Genomic DNA, 22,304 nt, shown 5'->3' with positions numbered 1-22,304 from the left:
GTGACCCCAAATCCCTGGGACCTGATCCCATGCAAGACTCCAAACCCAGACATTGGAGACACCAGCAGCTTTGCTGCCACAAGCCACATTGGCAATCAAACTGAGCACTCTTGTCTGGGTTTCTTTTACTCCCCTCCCCAGCAGGGGGGAGACAGGCCCCTGTCTCGTTCCCCCCACCTGGTGAGACATAGGCTTGCCTCACTGACTTTCTGGAGTTGCCTTCTCAATCATCCCCATATCTCTGTCTCCCTTACTTTGTCTAACTCGCCAGTGTACACCCCACACAATTTATCGAATTAATAACGTACAAATTTAAACCACACTTACATAAACCTCTCTCGGCCTTTTATATTCTAGCATTTACCTCTCTCCCCCACCCTTTTTTTCCATGTAGGTCCTTGCCACTGAAATCTTCAGAAACTAGGTGGCAGGGCCTGCATAGTTCAAAATAAAATCTACTGGGTACCTGATTTGCCTCCCCGGGGCCAAGTGTGGTAATGGTGGGTGCGGGAAACCCCTGGTGCCGTCAGCCAACACACTTTGTACTTAGTTATCATAGTTTAATTTTCTCTCTCTCTCTCTCCACAATCAGTTCTGATTTTGAATTAAAGCATAACACTTTTGTTACAGTGTCAGCACTCCATAGAACATGATATGCAAACAATCCAAAGGCTTTTCTAGTTTTTTACAATAATTTTTTATTATTCTGAATACAATGTATCCCCTATGGGAGTTGTCAATTGAGTTTTATTTCAGATGCAGGATGACAAACTGCTCCAGTGATAATTAGAAAGCATATACTGCAAAATTTTGAGAGCAGCTGAAGGGGGAGATATAGAAATATTCCTATGAACGCTGTATGGCTGAAGAATTAAACAAATGAAAAACAAACCCAATGGTAGACAGATTTAGCTTGTTTTAGTAATTCACATATTCTTACCAATTCACTGATTATACATACAATATATTCAGTCTTCAAAAAAAATCTAACATATCTATCAGACATTAATAATTCTGATTAAATGACAAAACAATAAAGTGCAACAGACAATAAAGTCACATATCAGAATTATTTTTTTTTTAATCAGAGTAACTGAATTAAACAAATTAATTCAGTCACTTTCCTGCTATGTAGTGATCAGTAAACAAATTTGTTGTTCTGATCACAACATAGCAGGAAATCAAACAATAAATTCACATGTCAAAGTGACTGAATAGGGTTTTGTAGCCATCTAGTGATATTCCGTCATTTAGTTTATGTAATTATGACACATCACTTACCATGGGAGGTTGGGTGTGCTCGCTTGTGAGTAAATTTCTGTATTTGCACATGTTGCGAGATGGATCCATGAAGTCTAACAGATCCTAAATATTAGAAAGGTATAAAACAGCAATTAGTTTAATCTAATTTTAAAAAATGCTAAATCCCATATTCTAAATTAAAAAAGCATGTATGGAGAAAAACCGAATATGAGGTCTTGAAGATGTGATCACCTCCACAAGAGCCAAATGGAAGTTTTGCAGGAACCTTTTGTTTAAAAGATAATATATAAAAATGAAAATTTAATTTTAAAGATTTTGTGTAGATTTTAAAATTATGTATTCACAAGATCTTAAATACCAAATACAGATAAACATTATCTAAGTCTAGCTTCTTACTGTACCAACATTTTTATGACATCTGATAAATCACTTTCTTTTTGCCAAGTCACTTTCTATATATAGTAATGATAGTGCTGGCGAACCAACTATTTACCTTTGATGACCAACCAGGAATGGCCGGTCGTCAAAGCAAATAATTTTTAATTAGGGAATATTCAGTTGAAGTAACAGTTACCTGAATTTTTAACTTTATTATTAATACTGTATATAGTTTTGAACACACACATCATCTATTTGGTTAGACTAAATTGTTTTAAAACATTCTTCTTCTTTTCAACTATGCATCACCGTCTGCCACTCATTTGAAAGAGGACTGGGTTCAACTAAATGCATTAACAATCAGTCAATCAGTGGTGTTAATATTTTTGTTTATTTAAATTAAATATTTCTTACAACTTTCTTTGTTATTAAATAAATTTTGAAATATTTCTATGTTCTCTGAAGAAATTCATTGATTTTATTTTTACGTATAACCCAGTTTATACCTGGCAGTAGTATTGTCCCATTTTGTAGCAAAAGTGATATTGCACTAGCAGACCTGAGATTTTAACTTTAATATTTGAAAAAGTATTAGGTTTTTTTAACTGTGCTTGGACTGTGCTAATGCTTAACCTTTCACCAGTAGGTTACAATGCTTATTAATTTTATTTCTTCACTTTTAATAAGTGTTGTTTGTTTGTTTGTTATTTGAAAGCTATTGGCGCAAGAGCAGCTTAGGCTATAATGCGCCTAGCCTAGGTAGGAGAGTTTTGTATATCAGCATTTTTTCACTTTACTTGTGGTTTATGTCAGAACCAAGACTTTGCTATATATATATTGTGTAGTTTCTCTATAAAAGGTGTACTATTAATTTTATATGTTTTGAAAGTATCCAGTTAACTTAAGGAAGGAGAAAACTTCGGTTATATTTGGCCGGTCATCTAAAATTGTTTTAAGCATGAGATTGTTTTGGTTATTCATTATTGATTGAAAGGCTCTTTGACGTTATCTATGAAATTTTGGACAGTTCACCATGAAGTGATGTATAGTCAGCGGAACTTGACAGTTTTGGCATTGAGGGGGGTCTTCACTTCTGAGTAGGTAACAGTGAGTCATATGTGTATGCCCGATTCGAAGTCGAGCGAGGATCACTTCTTCCTGTCTATTCGGACGGAAGCTAGTAGGCCATGGTCGAAGTGTTTCTTTTATTAGGCGAAGTTTGTTGTTAGTCTGATCTAGCCAGTGTTTTTGCCATTGTTTTATACTGCTTTGGTGGATCAAGGATTTGTAATCTGTATATGGCATTGTATGAAAGGCATAATCAGATGTGGAAGCTTCTTTTGCTGCTTTGTCTGCTCTTTCGTTTCCAGTTATTCCTGTGTGGCCTGGGATCCAGCAGAATCTGATATTGTGATTTCTTTGTAATACCTTTGATACTGAAAATTGGATATGTTGTAGGATTGGATGTCCTTTGGTATTTGTGTTCTGCAAGGCAGTAACAGAGCTAAGCGAGTCCGTGAAAATAATGCTGTTTGCTATCTGTTTATGTTTGATGTGGTTTATAGCCATTGAAATGGCTTGTAATTCAGCAGTAAAAATACTGCATTCTTTTGGGAGTTGTTGGATGAAGGTACGATCCTCAAAATGAATTGCAGCTCCTACACAAGTCTCTGATTTAGACCCATCTGTATATATGAAAGTGTGATGTGGATATTGTTCTTTGTATGCTGCATATAACTGCTGGTAGTTTTTTCTGGATAGCGTGTTTTTCCCCCAGGTTTGAAAATACATATCATATATGGGTTGAACTATGCACCATGGTGGAATGGTCTGTGCAATTGCAGTAGCCACGTTGTCATAATCAAGCTCTCGGCTTAGCAGTAAATCTTTCAGACGGATGTTGGCAGGTCGATTCATCCGTGGATGGGCTTGGTATATGTTTTCCCAGTTATATGAAAACAGAAAGTCTCTATTTGGATGATCACTGATAGATTTTATCTTGACGGCATAGTGCAATAACAAGTTCTGTCGTCTAAGCTGTAATGAAGGTTCATGGGCTTCTGCATAAAGGCTTTGTATAGGTGAAGTTCGAAAAGCGCCGAGTGCTATACGGAGTGCACTGTGGTGTATGGGGTCTAACCATCTCAAAGCACTTGGTTTAGCCGAGTCGTAAACAGCTGCTCCATAATCTAGTTTGGCACGAACTATACATCGATAAAGTTTGAGAAGTGTATATCGATCTGCTCCCCAAGTTGTTGCGGAAAGAACTTTGAGAATGTTTAATTTCTTTAAGCAAGAAAGCCTGAGTTGTTTAATGTGATCAAGGAATGTTAGTTTCTTATCCAAAAGAAGTCCTAAGAATCTTATGCTTGGTACTACTGGGATAATATGTCCGTCAAGTTTCAATTCGGGATCAGGGTGTAGGTTTCGTTTTCTACAGAAGTGTATACACGCAGTTTTTTGTGTGGAAATCCGGAAGCCATTTGTTTGAGCCCATTTGCTTATTTTGTTTATTGTTCCTTGTAGCTGCCGTTCTATACTTCACATATTCTGAGAGTGATAGGAAATGCTGAAATCGTCAACGTATAAAGCTGCGTCAACGATTCTTGGAATGTGCTCGGTTATTGTATTTATTTTAATAGCGAACAGGGTAGTGCTAAGCACAGACCCCTGAGGCACTCCTTCTTCTTGGATGAAAACCTTTGAAAAGATTGTCTGCAGCCTAACTTGGAATGTCCTGTGTTGCAAGAAATTTTGGATATATTTAGGAAGATGTCCACGTAAACCAAGGAGGTATAGGTTTTGAAGGATTCCATAACGCCATGCCGTATCATAAGCTTTTTCTATATCAAAGCAGATCATGACGTGATGTTCCTTTCGGATGAAGGCATTCCGTATACTGTTTTCTAATTTTATAAGTAGGTCTAGTGTTCAGCGATTTTTCCTGAAACCATGCTGTGCTGGGTCGAGAAGATTATTACTGTTCAAATACCACATTAAACGAGCGTTGATGATTTTTTCCATAACTTTGCCTAGGCAACTTGTTAAAGCAATTGGACGGTAGTTGCGTGGATTGGAAAGATCCTTTCCCGGTTTTGGGAAGGCCAGAATTATTGCATGATGCCAACTATGTGGAAACTGGTTTTCTAGAAAGATTTTGTTGAACAGTTCAAGTAATGCCATTTGGGATTGGGGTCAAGTTCCTTTATCATCATGTAGTGGATTTGGTCTGGTCCTACAGCACTTTGCTTTGTCTGCAACAGAGCTGTTTTTAATTCATGGAAAGTTAACGGAAGGTTGTACTGTTCGTCATTTCTTGTGGAAAAATTCAGTTTGTGTTTTTCTATTCTTGCCTTGTATATTTGAAAATTAGGAGTATATGATGTGGTTGCTGATGTTTTGGCAAAGGTTTCACCCAGTGCATTGGCTATTTCTGAAGGCTGTGCGGTGATTTGTCCATTCCAGTTTAGGATTGGAGGTGGATTAATCTGGTATCTGCCATTCATTTTTCTGATTTTATTCCAGACAGTTTGAGATGGTGTGGAACTTGTTAAAGTGGATGCAAATTTTATCCAGGATGTTTTGCTACTGGCTCTTCTAACATACCCGGCTCACGCTCGTGCCTTTTTGAATAATACTAGGTTCTCTGTAGTGGGACATCTTCGGAAATTATTCCAAGTTTTATTTCTCTCTCTTTTAGCGTGTGAACATTCTTCATTCCACCATGGTTTTGGATGTCTTGGAAGGTGTGGTGATGTTTTTGGAATAGTCTGCTCAGCTGCTTGGATTAGTTTATTTGTTACATATTGTACTGCTGCATCTAACGGCTTTTGTTTGATAATATCTGCATCTAATTTTACAATGGATTTATATTTTTCCCAATCCGCTTCATTTACTTTCCATTTGGGATTTCTACATGACTGACATGTGGTTCCTGATATCATGGAAATGATTATTGGATAGTGATCGCTGCTGAGAGGATCTCTGTGTACAGACCAATCAAGTATTGGAAATAATGTTGGAGAGCATAATGATAGGTCAATAGCTGTGCTGTTTCCCGATGGAAGATGCGTGTATGTATGTGTGCCATCATTCAAAAGGGTTAAGTCATTCTGTTCTATCCATTTTTCGATCTGTTTTCCTCTCCGGTCTACAGCTGTGTTTCCCCACATAGGACTGTGTCCATTGAGGTCTCCCAGTATACAGAAGGGTGGAGGTAACTGAGTTAATATATCTTCCAAGTCTTGTTGTTGTAATTCTTGGTTTGGGGGAATGTAAATTGTTATAATGGTTATGAGAGATTTAATGGCTATGCGTACTGCAACCGCCTCAAGGGTTGTGTTTAGTGGAAGAACTTGGGAAGGAATGTGTGAATTTACCAATATTGCCACACCACCATGGGTCGTGCCGCCTGTTACTCTGTCTTTACGGTATGTGATATAGTTCTTTACTGTGGGAGAGTCTTGAGGTCTGAGATATGTTTCTTGCAGGCAAAGACACAGCGGGGTATGCTGTGCAATCAGGTCATATATATCATGTATATTAGTGCGGAAACCTCTGCAGTTCCATTGGATTATAATCCCCATTATTTGGTTTTCGAGAAAGTGTCAGACTGTTTCTTAGCTGTTGCTTTAAGCTTTTCAAGTTTATGTTTTTCCTTTGGAAAATATGGTTTGCCGGTATCCATCTCTTCTTCCGCAAAAATTTCTAGTACTGATTCCTCTGCTTGATTGGTCAGTTCTATATCCATTTGTTCTGTTGGCTTCTGGCTTATGACATTACGTTTTTCTGTGGCTTTTGTTTCTGAGTGTTTTGCATTTGGAGGTACAGATAGTGGTGTGTTTGTGACTTTCTCTTTTTGTTTTGGCTGGGATGTGATAAGTAGACCTCGTGCCCAGTCCGAAATAGACTTTTTTGGGGGAATCGTGAAATCTGTTTGCGTCTCTATTGTACGGCGATTCTTTATGACTTGTGCATAGGAAGGTCTGTTTAAAATAGTCGGGAGTACAGTTCTCTTAGCTTCTTGGTATGTGACGGAGTGTTCTACTTTATATCGTTGAATCTGCTTTTCTCTTTTCCAGAATTCACAGTTCTTAGAATAGGCGGAATGATCCCCCTTACAACTTGGACACTTTGGTTGCTCGGCTGGACAGTTCTGATTGGTATGATCTTGAGATCCACAGTTGGAACAGATAGGAACTCCACAGCATGCCATTTGTGAATGACCATACTTTTGGCATTTAAAGCAGCGGAGAGGATTCGGAATGTATGATCTGATGTTACAATTTAGATATCCGGCCTTTACCGATGTAGGTGGTTTGGGAGTGTTAAAGGTCAGTATCAAATTTCTAGTATACCATCTCTAGTAACATTAATCCTTCTCACAGCAATGACACCTTGATCTTCTAGCTCATTTTTAATTTCTTCTTCTGAGACACTAATAAGGTCCCATTCAGAAATTACTCCTTTTGATGTATTTAGGCTGTTATGGGGAGAGACTGCTACCGGGATCCCTCCAAAAGTTCTCATCTGAAGCAGTCTTTCTGCATGTTTGGCATTGGCTGTCTCGACTAAAATGTCGCCTGATTTCAGTCTCTTGACATTTTTTGGTGTTCCAGCTACACTTTCTAGACATTTTTGGATTACAAATGGCGACAGCTTTCCTAATGGCTGTTCTGATGTTGAATGAAGGACTAGAAAGGTAGGTGCATGAAGCGATGTTATGTCCTTTTTTTGTCTTTTGGTAACATTTGTCTCATTATCCTCATTTTTCCGACTCAAAGGAGTCGGATCTTTGGGATCTGTGGTTGTGATGTTTGGATCATTCATGTTTGCTCCTTTTAGCCCTGGGAGTGAGAGCTTTTCCTCCCAGGTTTCCGGCCCCGCCACGGGGAGGCAAGAGCGGTGCCACCTAGTGACCAAGCGGAAGTTGATTAGTAGTTAGTAGAACTAGTAAATAAATAAAAGAAAGGTGTCTTTCCTTTCTTAGGATTCTTTGTGCTGATACTTTTCAGCAACTATATATATATATATATATATATATGTATGTACAATAGAGAATTTTCTTTAAACTCTATAGATGTGTATCACTATCACTTTAGAAATTGCTTTATAATTGCAGAGATATCGCCTGATCACTAGAAACGCTTGGCACTCGGGGCCAATAATAAGTGAAAATTTTGAAAATGTGTTTTGTGACCACTAAAATACTCATTAGTTTTAATGATAAAAAAAAGTTTACTGTACTTAATTTTCAGAAGGTTGGTGACAACATAAAACAGAAACAATTAATTGCTGCCAAATTTAAGTTTGCACAAACTCAAACATTAATTCCACAAAACTTCAGCATTACTCCAACAAAACAAATCATGCCAATATTTGAAAAAGAAAAAAAAAAAACACTTTGAAATTAACGTACTTCAGTGAAATAAATAAATAAATAACAAATTACTATTAATTTTGCCAGTGTATATAATAAATATCATAATTATTTATATAATTTTTTCCAAGGGTCCTTCTGACATATATTAAATAAAACTTCTGCATGACTGAAATACAAAAATAATGGCACAAAAAGCCAAAACACTGGTTTCATGTACCCATCCTTTGTTGTAATGATTTTTCTTTTTCTAGGAATGGCCAACTTTGCATATTAAAGGTCACTTGTAAATTGATTCCTGTTAAATTCATTATGGAAGTGGGGAGGGAATCATCAAAAAACAGCATATAGGATTACAACTGTATCATACTGTAACTTGATCAGAATTCTCTTATTTTCAGTGATAATACCCACATAGACAAGTGTGAAGTTTAAGAAGCTTTTAGATAGTGAAAAACATTTCAAAAGAGTGTTTGAGGCTATACAATGTTGTTGCTGAAATTTTGAGCTCTTGAAAATGGATATATTTTTGGAAAATTTATTTAATTAACATGCTAAGTTGTGTTTAATAAATAGTTCAAATTGTCCTAATCAAAAATAAATAAATTCAAAAATAAGCTAACATACTTAACAAGTATGTCAGCTTATCAGCTTATTTTGATTTAATAATTACAACTTAATAATCACAGAGCCTTTACTATTGGCAATTTTTGTGCAAACACTAACCAAACACCATCTCATAACCATCTTCCATCGTATGGTTTGCCGACTGTTTTTTGTTATTGGGTATCCAGTTTTCTTTCTGACTGCTCATTGTGGGTGATAGTAGACAGCTCTCTGTCTTCTAACTTCTCCACTAATGCAGGTGTTCCAGGGTTCAGTTCTGTCTCCCACTCTTTTCCTCTTGTATATTAATGACCTTTTTCCATTGACTGAAAATCCTAACCATAGTTTTTCTGATGACAGTACATTGAATTCCACCTTCCAATTTGAGAAACCTTGCCCTGCAAAAACAAGTTCAACTACTCAGATATCCACTACCAATTCCTCAAATGCTGATCTCCACGGAATTCTCCAGTGGGACAAAGATAACATAGTTGATTTCAATCTTTCTAAAACTCAGTCCTCTCATATCTTGCAAAAAGGTTTCTTCTGCTCCTATGCTTATCTTCGATGATTCTCAGATCTCCAGATGGATCACCTATCTCTATTAGGGAATATCCTTACTTCTAATCTCTCTTGACATAAGAGGCACATCACAAATGTTGCTTCCTTTGCATCTAAAAAACTGGATTTTCTGTTTTGCTCTCAGTGTTATTTTCTGTCAAACGGCTACTCACTCCATGCAAATTGCAAATCCCCCCTGGCATGGAATATTGTTCCCACATTTGGAGCCGATGCCCCAAAATCTCTCAAGCTTCCAGATTCCATTCAGAGGAGAGCAGTTAGGTTAATTAATGATGCATCTGTAACAAAGTCTCTCTCTCTCTCTCAGAAAACCTGTTTCTACTGCATGCCTTTTCTATAGATACTTCCACGGGTGCTGTTCTTCTGAATTGGTCCTATAATTCCCACTCTCTGTTCCAAACCAGTCCAAACACATGTCGCAACCAGTGAGCATCCTTTTAGTGTCCAACTTCAAACTCACAGAACCAACTTTTCTTCTTCCTTATTTGTCTTCAACTTCTGTTTTCTGGAAAACTTCCCTTCATACATATTTCCTGAAAATTCCTATCTACAGAAATTCAAATCTAATATCAACAAGTATCTTCTTTCATCTACTCAACCTTCAACCCATGCACAACACTAAGTACTACAGGCTCTAATTAATACCTCTCATGCTTGGTGTTTTCACAAACCCCAAATTACTTTTTCATAAAAAAGTAATAATGACTAGTAACTTGTAGTGAAACATCATAGTAGTTAATTGGAGTGTTTTAAATCGTAGCAGATAAATAGTTAAAAGGTTGAAATTACATACTTTAGCTTATTTTTGTATTTAGCTAAGCATTCAGAAAATCAACAGGGTTATTTTGAAACGTAAATAGCATAGTACATACTACCTTTGTATAATGTGGGAATATTGTAGCATTATTATACTCCTATCTTCATGTGGTATTTTAAAATCAGCCTGGACAAAAAAATTGTCTCAAACAAGGGCATCAAAGCAAAAAGCTTGAAGCACTGGGAATGCTTCAGCTTGGGAGATAACCATTGATTTCAGTTCTCCTGCAGATCAGGGCAACATACAATGTGCTATTTCTTACCTTTTTTGCTGAGTTATCTGTAGCAGGACACGTAATAGCCAAAGGAGATATCTTTATATATATTTTCGTTGCAAAGAGTGTGAGGAGATTAAGCATCTGTTCGATGTTCTGATGGATTTATATATGAAGGCTTGAGGAATATAGTTGATGCTCCTAATGAAACTGAAAAGAGAGCTGTCCCTTCACGTACTGAGCCACTCAGCACAACACAATGTCCTACACACACAACTACCAGAGGATGTAGCTATTATGGACAACTCTTATGTCAGGGAAATGGCAAATAGATTTTATAAAAAAGATATGTGGAAGAGGAGTAGGCGCATGTGTGTGCCAGGGAAAAAAAGCTGATAACACTGTACATCAGCTATCATATTTTAAGGGCACATGGTATTGTTATATCTGTTGGTATTAATGATATTAAAAATAAGAGATTTGAGAATTTACATAACATGAATGGGGAAATATTGAGAAAGTCACACGAGTTAGGATTACATTTGAAAACGTTTGCAATTCTTCCCAGACAAGATACAAAGACATACATGATGAAAGCCTTGTCAATCAATTTGACCATGGAGAGACTGTGCAAGGCTCATGTGGCAGAATTTTTTTTCTCTGCATAGTCTGTGCTTGTTAACAGGAGAGATTGTTTTCTAGAGGGATGGGATACACTTAAAAAGAAGGGATGCAAAAATATTTTCTGTTGTTATCGAGGTATTAGGTAGACTAATCATTAACGGCAACTGCAGATAGAGGCGAAAGTGATTCCTGCACTGATTCTGTTGGGACATGCAGCAATCTGGAAAGAAAGAAGTCATGGATTGGAAGGCTTGCTGGGAATCATCATGGAATGGGCAAATACATGGGCTTTTTTAAGATTACTAAGAGAAAAAACAGGTGCATTAATACCTTGTGTGTACATTAATGCTAGGAATATAGAAAACAAATATGATGAATTTGAAGTACTGGTTAGGTCATCAAATGCAGATAGTGATATTGGAAACATGGTGACACTTAGACATAAGGAATAAGGAATTTGAATATGTTGAGTGTACAGAGTGTTTTTTTTTTTCTTGAGCAAGGGTTGTTCCCAAGCCAGACAATGGCAATCCTACTATGTGAAGACTACCTAGCAAAGTTGATCAATATACTGGAGATGTATGTGTATACTCAATGTGTCTGTTTGTATTGAATGGACTGTATGGTGTAGTTTTTCTCCATTGGTTAGTTTGTTGGTGTTTAATCACACATTGGCAGTTTAGGACCCAATATGCCAGGGTCCTAAGCTGCTGTGGGAGAACAGCAGCTGATCCCACATATGATTCTGACTTTGGGCCATCACAGTAGATTGGCAGGAAGTGAGAATATTGTGCTTAATATTCTGCAAGGAGTTGCTAGTAGATGGAGGGTGCCACGCAGCCTTCCCGCCCCCAAATCTTGAGGGAAATTAACTTGTAAGCTGAGCATACTGGAGTGAAAGGAACTGCCTTGATAACCAAGCAATGCTATCTACCAGTGTGTTTAGCTCATTTTAGAGCCCTTGGATCCAGATACCAAAGAGTCAGTTGGCAATCAAATTTTCGCAATTGTGCCTTAAAAACTGATGTCAAGGCAAGGATTTAAATTTAAGAGCAAACTGCTGAAGGTAAGTGATCCTAACAATTATAACTAGTGGAACTTTAAGCATTGATCAAAATATTACTAATCAAGATCATTAAACTGATATTTCATATTTGGGGAAAAAGGCCAGCTCTAAAATTACCTAATCACATGCACTTAGCTGTTCATTTTTTTTTTCTTTAATGAAAAATTTAATGAAACCTCAAACATCAGAGGTATTAGAACCTATAGTACTTAGTACTGTGTATGGTTTGTAGGTTTAAAAGACAGAAGATACTTGCTGACATTAGACTAGATTATAATTTTCAGGAAATACATAAAGGAAAACAGCTCCAGAAAACAGAAGTAGAAGGGATAAACAAGGGAGAGAAAAAGTTGGTTGTGTGAGTTTGGAGTTTGACGGTGAATGAATGCTGACTAGCTGTGGCACATATCTGGACTGGTTTGGAAGAGTTGGTGGGGGAGGGGGGATTACTTTGTTTGTTTGTTATTTGGTTTTTAGGAGCATTAGCAACTAAGGCCAAATTGCTCCGGGAATATGCGGTGGTCATTCCCTGACCTTTCCACATCCTCCGTATTTGGTGGTGATGGGCTCGAACGCCGGTCTAATCAAGAAGAGTGTTCCACGCACTGCTGCTCCTTCCCACCTGGCTACGGAGGCACGTGGGGTTACTGATTCCAATCCAAGAACAGTGCACATGGAAGTATCTATAGAAAAGGCATGCAGAATAAATGTCCACTAGAAATGCAAGAACTGCACTCTAGTATTCACTTGCCTTTGGGTGACAATTTTGTGTTCTTATTGTTCTCATGTTGGAAGTGAGGTAGATACATACCAATTTATAGTTCTCCTGGTGTAATAATTAATATTTTTCATTGTTATAAGTAGTTTACATTAATAATTTACCATTCTCTTACTGTTAGTGGCCTTTATCATCTATATGATTGATCGTGTATCACTTGTTGCTCCGCTAACTCGGAGTTCCTCATTTGTTAGTGTCTCACCATGGCTACTTAATAAATCCTGAACGTCAGCTATGTCAACTTCTGCAGAGTCTATTGCGTGTGCCATTCGAATAACTTCTGTGCTAATTGCAGGAAGTTCACATTCTACTCTATCACATTGGGCTATATGTCGCTAAACACCATTAAGACACTGATCTATCAATTCATTCCAGGCTTCTTTGATATTGCTGATGCTTTCGTAATGTTGTAATTTTTCCAGAAATCATTGATCGACTGTCGTGTTTCGTCATTAGCCTCAATCAGTTGACTAAAACTGCGTCTCAGATAGTAGGCTTTAAAGGCTGCTATAGCACCCTGATCCATTGGTTATAGCAGCAAAGTTGAGTTTGGCGGGAGAAACAGCACTTCAACAGGAATGCATGTTTGAAGTGAGCCAAGATTTGAAGGATGACCTGGTTCGCCGTCCAGTAGCAAAAGTGCTTTGGGGTCGAAATTATTTCGGTCACAATAACGTTGGACAGCAGGACAAAAATAGTTGACAAACCAATCAGTAAACAAGTTCATTGTCACCCAGGCCTTTCTATTTGATTTCCATATTACAGGCAAAATAGGTTTTGAGAATCCTTTCATAGCTCAAGACATTTCAGAATGGCAAACAAGCACTGGTTTTGCCTTCACTTCCCTAGATGCATTTGCACACAACAGCAGTGTTAATCAGTCCTCGGCTGCTTTAAACTCGGGGGCTCTTTCTATTCTCAGGAGATGAAAATTTCGTAAGTCAAGCTTTTCCAGAATAGCCCAAAATACCAAACTCTGTAGGTATTTTCCCTGTTCTACTACAGCTTGCAGTGGTGCAGGAAATTCTGCTGCTGCCTGGATGTCGGCACTTGTGGCCTCACCCGTCAGTTTAACACTATGAATTCTTGAATATTTTTTGAATTTCTCAAACCAACCGCAAGAAACCACAAAAGTCTTGGTGGTTTCCTTCGCTTCCTGGGCCTTTAAATGGTTAAATAAGTTTCATGCTTTGTGTTGAATTATCAGGGTGACTGGCACGTAACACTGTGTCATATCATCTACGAAAACACTTAATATTTTTTCCATGTTTTCTATAATGCTACTAAGTGTTTGTGTTATTTGGACAGGGTAATTTCACTACAATTTAGCATAGACTGCTTAACTTTATCAGCTTGATTTAAAATTGTTTTTAAAGTTGATTGTGCTACACGAAATTTCTTTTCTCTAGCTTCAATCCTCTTTATAATCTGCATTTTGGTTTCTAAAGATATTGTTTTACGTTTTTGTGACATACTGGAAATTATTATTTAATTACATATATTAAAACAACTACAGTAGGTACACATGATATCATTGACAATTAACCACTGCTTCATATATCATGAAATGAGTTCTAGGTATACGTCAGAAATCCCTACTACAAACGTTTGCATGCGTCGTAGGGCATTTTTTGCTGACTTGGTTAAAAAGGAGCTTCATTACCAGAGGATTCATTAACCAAGGTATTACTGTATATATAATAAAAATATATGTTTTATTCTATATATATATATATATATATTAGGCAATTTTATTTAATGGTATATATCTGTAGGGAATTAGGTGTATAAGGACCAAACTAACAAGTTAGTAAAAGTAAACTAGGCTTTAGTCTGGAAGGTCTATATAAAGTTATATTAATGAAAATGGAAATAAAATTAAATGATGATATCTATGAAAATAACCATAAAAATGATAATAAAAAATGAAAATTGTAAATAACATTCTCTCCCTTGGCCATCAGTCTGCTACTTCTTCAGGGGCTTTGAGCAGACCGATAGCCAGACTAAAAGAATGTCTCATACCTACCCATTTCTGTTGTCCCTATTCCAGTTTGGCCAGATTTTAATTTTTAGGTGATTGTATTGTAATTGATAGAAATTAAATGTCCAGTGCTAATAAATGAGAATAGATAATTTGTGCTTAATTTAAATTCTGTAAAATTTGTGTTAAATTTAAATTTTTGTAAAAGTAGCATCAGAATCATCTAACTAGGATAGGCGACAACAAAGCCCAATGGGTATGTAACAGATTAAATTAGAATAGGTTCTTACTTCCTTGTTCTGTGGTGGTCAGACTGAAAAGGGGTCTATTCCCGCCTTATGGTTGTTTTCTGTGTTAATTAAATAATACTGCACAGCCACGCTTTTCATTGACTATGGCGTGATGATGAAATTGCTGTAGGCAATATGTCCTATGTCAATGCAAATGTTCTGATGTCCTTGAGAAGGTTTATATTTGAGTTAGTGTGGGGGGGGGGGTTTGCCCCTGATGTCGGAAGGAACCTATATAAATGAAATGATGTGTTTATACCAGTACAATAAGTGTTAGTATGATTAAATACAAGAAGTATGTTAATGAAAATGTGCTAATGTAAATATACAGGAAAAATACAGGAAACATCAACAGAATATAAGAAAATATCTGTAGAATATAATTTCTTCTTTGATATTGTTTTCGAAATAATGCAGGTAAAGGTTGGCTATGGCACAGGAACTGCTAGCCCCCATACAAGAAGAAATTATATTCTACAGATACATTGATGATGTCCTGGTTATCAATTTCGACAATTTTGACATTATAGCCCAGGAAATTTATCTCCCAGATTTAGCCATAGAACGCATCAACCCGGATAGCAACTTACAAGCTTGCTATCTCGACAGCGAAATCACCATCACCAAAGACAATGTCTAAACTCAACATTATGATAAGAGAGGCCATTTTAGCTTCCCAGCCATATAGCTTATCAACTGGGAGAGCAATTTGGCTAAGCATATCCATGGCAACACTATTAGAAATCAGACAAACAGGTTAATACACATCTGCAATAATCTAGATAACATGACAGAAGTAATAAAAAAACTTAGATATTCTCATCAAGAATAATATACCTACCAATTACAGCAGGCACCGTATTAAAGCGGCCATACTTGTGAACCTCAACCTACACCACCCCAATGCCAATCCCAATACATTTATTGAAAATACACCGAGTCAGTTTAGAAATATAAGACCAATAAATGGCCCGTAGCTCACATTTACCTGATTGTCTAAAAATCAGTGTCAGTCATCAAACTATGATAATGAATTCCCAATTTTGATTCCTGGGTTTATTGCGCTCAGAAGAGGATCGTCATCTGACCACACTATAACCGGCTGACCAAATCCCCCCATCAGACAATCTAATTAATGGTAATTTATCACTTGTATTAAACTCCCAACAACAGAATAATCATGCCTAAGGTAATTTAAACATAATGTTTATATACCTTCATTTAAATACAAATACAGTATAAAACCTTGAGACACAGAATGAAAATTCACATTGAAGGAGGCTGTAAATATGTATATAGCTATCCCCCCCCCGGACAAACACTGGTCGTTATACCTTAGAAAAACTATACTGGCCCTTGTCCAGGGGATAGCATTTCCTATATATTTACATTAGCACATTTTCATTAATATACTTCTTGTATTTAATCATACTGGTATAAACACATCATTTCATTTATATAGGTTCCTTCTGACATCAGAGGCAACCCCCCCCCTCACCCCACTAACTCAAATATAAATCCCCTCAAGGATATCAGAACATTTGCATTGACATAGGACATATTGCCTACAGCAATTTCACCATCACGCCATAGTCAATGAAAAGCATGGCTGTGCAGTATCATTTAATTAATACACAAAATAACCAGAAGGCGGGAATAGACCCCTTTTCAGTCTGACCACCACAGAACAAAAGGAAGTAAGAACCTATTCTAATTTAATCTGATACATACCCATTGGGCTTTGTGTCGCCTATCCCAGTTTGATGATTCTGATGCTACTTTTACAAAAATTTAAATTTAATACAAATTTTACAGAATTTAAATTAAGCACATTATCTATTCTCATTTATTAGCACTGGACATTTAATTTCTATCAATTACAATACAATCACCTAAAAATTAAAATCTGCCAAAACTGGAATGGGGACAACAGAAACATTCTTTTAGTCTGGCTATCAGTCTGCTCAAAGCCCCTGAAGAAGTAGCAGACCGATGGCCAAGTGAGAGAATGTTATTTACAATTTTCATTGTTTATTATCATTTTTATGGTTATTTTCACAGATACCATCATTTAATTTTATTTCCATTTTCATTAATATAACTTTATATAGACCTTCCAGACTAAAGCCTAGTTTACTTTTACTAACTTGTTAGTTTGGTCCTTATACACCTAATTCCCTACAGATAGATACCATTAAATAAAATTTACTAATATAATTTCATGCATGTATTAATGCCTAATTGCTCTATGTGCAATAGCATTAACGTTGCACAACTGACAGGTACCTAATACAGGTACATAACTTTACCAAATATAATTTTTATAGTCTTCAGTAAGAATACAATGTGTGCGTGTGCATGTGCAAATTACTAAGTCATAAAAATGTAAAAACAGTTGACACGTCATTGTCACAAATCTGAATGTGTAAGGCTCAGTTAGAGGATTAAAAGCAGTAAGACATGTCATTAAAATTTGCACACTGAATTAAAATATGGCTCAGAGATAAAACTGTGTCAAAGGATTCGCGTATAGGAAGGTCATCAGCCTTAAGCAAAAACGCATGTGTCAGGTGACTGTGTCCTATGCAGAGCCAGGCAAGAACAACTTCCTCTTTATGATTCCTGCACATATTAATCTGCCATGGTTCAACTACAGGCTTTATCTGATGTAATTTATTTGCAATCTGCCTATTCCACGAATCTTATGACTAGGAGCGTATCATTTTGTGTATTATTTGTGTGTAGTCTTTGCATATCGAGCCTGGCATACAAAAAAAATAATAAAATGAAATTTAAAAAAATAAAAATATATATTTATTTATATTTGTTTTTACTATTTCATGACTATTTCATCATATTTTTCTGAAATGGTTAGGCATCCTGAAGAGATACCGTTTCACATATATCAGCAAGTTACCTACAAGTTTAAGTTTAAAATTATAACAGCATAAGTTTAAGAATACACAAAAATAGTTAAGTAGAATTTTAATTATAAGATTTTGTTGCATATAGATATACAGACAACCACCTCCAGATGCATATATCTTCCATACACAGGGCCATTACTAACACAGAAATTGCACTCCCGAATAACCACCTTTATATTCTTCAGTCATGTTTACTTTCCTATAACAAAAATTTTCCACATTCTGGGCTATTAGTGTAATACAAGGGCAAGAGTGTCTATTTCTATCCTAATTACTTTCCTAATTTTGTCTCCCATTAGCTAAACAGCCAGACAATTATTACAATTATAACACACACGCGCGCGCGGGGATATCAAAATGTTTGTACCCATACCTAGAAATAATAGCCCTAGAAAGGTGAAACTTCACAGGAACTTTAATCCTTTTCCATGTACTCTCCATGTATAGTAACACATTCCTCCCATCTATAGATTAGTTATTTAATGACTTGATTAGAAGTCTGCACTTTTTGCCTGAAACCATGATTTCACTTCATTGATGACTTCCTGAGATGAATCAAAGTCGTTCCATGCAATGGTTTCTTCATTTCTTGAAACAAGAAGTCTGACGGTGCTAGGTCACAGAATAGGGTGCCGCAGTAGTTCAAAGCTGCAGTGGGCAACAAAGTTGATGGTGGCAATGGCTGTGTGAGCCGGTGCATTAATGACAGAAGACGGACGACACCTTTGGTTAACATTCCACGCCTTTTCACCTTCAAAGCATCACGTAACTTTTTCAAAAGGTTTCTGTAGTATTCTCTGGTAAGTGTGGAACAACGAGGTAGGTGATCCGTCAGGATAACCCCTTTTCTGTCCCAAACCATGGACAATATCACGTTGTTTGCAGATGGAGTGGTCTTTGCCTTTTAGGGAGGTGGAGAGGAAGTGTGCTTCCACTGCTTTGACACATCTTTAGTCTCCAGATCATACCAAAATAGCATCTCCATTTTGGAGTTAGCTTCATGTGTCAACTCCAAAATGGAGACGGCACATGAAGAAGAATCTCCATTTTGATTAATTTAATATTTTTTAAATTTAACTGTATGATTTCCCTCCTGTATGCATCATAGTGTCGAAAATAAGAACAATACAAACTGCACAATTTTAATTATTTCATGCCTTTATTCCATAGTAGCTGCTTATCTTATACTTTGTGAAGTGCACACTAGAGGGATAATAAAGTAACACAGATATGAAATTGACTTCAGGATTTAATCATTGCAGGACACAATTATTTTGAATTCAAAATCTTGTGTACTGAAAAAACACTTTTGATGCAATAGACATCTAATTTTATGAAGAATATCTCTAGCATTAAAAAACAACAAATTTTGAATTTAAATATTTTAATATAACATAAATTCAAATTAAATTACCTCAAATAATTTTAGGTACTTGGTTGGTAACTTTTCCCATGTTACCTTCAGACGAGATACAGCCCCATGTCCCAGTCCACTTAGTATAGCAAACATAGAGTTGAAGTTTTTGCACTCTTTACACTGACCTGAAGAAATAATGATATATATATATATATATATAATATATAAATATATCTTATAGAATAATAGAATGGAGAAGCTATTGGTATATGCTGGGGGGAGGAGATTAAGATAAAATTAGATAAGCAGTATTACGATAACATGAAATATGGATCAGGGTCACTGCTAACGCAAAAATACCCTACAACCATAATGTATATATAAAGAATTATTATTATTAGCGTAAAATATAGTAGGTAGATATTTATGTTTAGAATTAGACTATTGAAAATACGGTGTACCCTGGGAGCGATATACATGTTGACCGAAAAACCGAAAAGGGGGGGGGGGGAGATAGGAACCGAATTTAAAATAAATATAACAAAAGAAAAAATAAACCAAATGGAATTTTGAAGAGACGACCAAGGTGGAAATAAAATTATGAATGACATTGCAATGCTATTGCATTGCAATGTCATTCATAATTTTAGTGTTTTCTTCAGAGGTCATCCACCAAAATAATGAAAAAGACAGCAATGCTCTTACTTCTGTTTCCGACATGTTCTGTATGTCAGGTTACACGTGCGAAAAACCACGTGGTAAATCTAATTAAATTTTGAATATAATTTAGAATAAAGTTTGCCAATACAAAATTGTGTTGATAAAGTAATACATATAGATCATGGATGACCTTACAGAAGTAAGTAGAACACTATGAAGGTGGAAAAACCAAAGACAAAGGTAATGAAAATTCGAATGACGGGAACTTACCACTACTGGTCGGACTGACAGAAAAGACTGTGTCAGAGGATTACCAGTGTATTTATGCATGGGCACATTAGCGGCACATAGCGTTAGACCAAATTTCGATGTATGTTTGAGATGAAATGAAATTACGTGGGCGGTGAAGACTACGCTAGGATTAAGTACATGATGCTCCAACTGCCCAGGATAGTAAGAAATATAATAGCTGACAAAGTAGCAGTAGAAGGCTGCTAAACTTTGTTTAAGGCGAAAAATAGCTTGGGTAAAGTTAGAAAAATAGAGCCCTGATGTTGCGGTCGGTAAACTAATGGCGCACAGGGCATAATATGTAGAGGTTAGCAAAGTAAAAAGATGATTATAATAGAAATATGTAGTTTGGCTAGGGTGGTTCGGGGTTGCAAACCCGTTCCTATAGTTAGGACCCTGAACGAATGTCCGAGAGTTAGTGCATCATGTATTTAAGTCAGTGGTGTTAAAAGTGGTATAATTGAAAACAATTAAGCTATAATATTCACATATAAATAAAGTTAGGCTATGAACATAATTACAGGATAATACACTGTGTTAGGCCAATTGGTGGGTACGAGTTTTCCAGGCTGTAAGACACCACAGAGGCCTAGTGTATTGTATTTACACTATATACATACTTGATATGCATGGGAATAATTATATGTCAATAATGCTGTTTATATTAATCTCCTTAAGGTTCTTGTGCCTTAGTATGTTAAGGGCTTTAATGATATGATGGCGCAGATATGCTATAGGAAAAATATTGTTTATCAGTTTCCTGTATAATATCCTGATGTTATCAATGGCTGTTTCATTATCGCTGCATATGGTTGCTATTCTGATACATTGTGCCAGAATAACATTGGCATGTGCCTGTTTGGAAATATTTGAATTCCATTGTGTAAGGTTTACTATGCTAAAGTTGAATACTTAAGCATTCAACTTTAGCATAGTAAAACCTTAAGGAAATTAATATAAACAGCATTATTGACATATAATTATTCCCATACATATCAAGTGTGTATATAGTGTAAATACAATACACTAGGCCTCTGTGGTGTCTTACAGCCTGGAAAACTCGTACCCACCAATTGGCCTAACACAATGTATTATCCTGTAATTATGTTCACCTAACTTTATTTATATGTGAATATTATAGCTTAATTGTTTTCAATTATACCACTTTTAACACAACTGACTTAAATACATGATGCACTAACTCTCGGACATTCGTTCAGGGTCCTAACTATAGGAACGGGTTTGCAACCCCGAACCACCCTAGCCAAACTACATATTTCTACTATAATCATCTTTTTACTTTGCTAACCTCTACATATTATGCCCTGTGCACCATTAGTTTACCGACCGCAACATCAGGGCTCTATTTTTCTAACTTTACCCAAGCTATTTTTCGCCTTAAACAAAGTTTAGCTGCCTTCTACTGCTACTTTGTCAGCTATTATATTTCTTACTATCCTGGGCAGTTGGCACATCATGTACTTAATCCTAGCGTAGTCTTCACCGCCCACGTAATTTCATTTCATCTCAAACATACATCGAAATTTGGTCTAATGCTAGCCACCGCTAATGTGCCCACGCATAAATACACTGGTAATCCTCTGACACAGTCTTTTCTGTCAGTCCGACCAGTAGCATTAAGTTCCCGTCATTCAAATTTTCATTACCTTTGTCTTTGGTTTTTCCACCTTCATAGCGTTCTACTTACTTCTGTAAGGTCATCCATGATCTGTATGTATTACTTTATCAACACAATTTTGTATTGGCAAACTTCATTCTAAATTATATTCAAAATTTATATTAGATTTACCACGTGGTTTTCCGCACGTGTAACCTGACATACAGAACATGTCGGAAACAGAAGTAAGAGCATTGCTGTCTTTTTCATTATTTTGGTGGATGACCTCTGAAGACACTAAAATTATGAATGACACCACAATGCTATTTCCACCTTGGTCGTCTCTTCAAAATTCCATTTAGTTTATTTTTTCTTTTGTTATATTTATTTTAAATTCGATTCCTATCTCCCCCCCCTTCAGTCAACACGTATATCGCTCCCAGGGTACACCGTATTTTCAATAGTCTAAT

General features: G+C 36.4%; 1 protein-coding gene across 2 annotated transcripts in view; it reads right to left on the bottom strand.

Annotated features, from left to right (window-relative positions):
- The window catches only part of LOC150081655 (rap guanine nucleotide exchange factor 2-like), a 900,618-nt gene that overhangs the window by 128,612 nt on the left and 749,702 nt on the right, over positions 1–22,304 (bottom strand). For both annotated transcript variants that reach the window (XM_090380578.1, XM_090380579.1), the window contains exons 18-19: positions 19,323–19,450; positions 1,282–1,365 (exon numbers count right to left, since the gene is read on the bottom strand). In XM_090380578.1, the coding sequence (XP_090236704.1) occupies positions 1,282–1,365; positions 19,323–19,450 (212 nt within the window). The remainder of the gene's footprint in view (positions 1–1,281; positions 1,366–19,322; positions 19,451–22,304) is intronic.

This window comes from Mastigoproctus giganteus, chromosome 8 (assembly GCF_048544385.1).
Source record: "Mastigoproctus giganteus isolate SK-2022 chromosome 8, ASM4854438v1, whole genome shotgun sequence".
In the NCBI taxonomy this organism is placed as follows: Eukaryota; Metazoa; Arthropoda; class Arachnida; order Uropygi; family Thelyphonidae; genus Mastigoproctus; species Mastigoproctus giganteus.
This window is presented reverse-complemented; position numbering and strand designations above follow the sequence as displayed.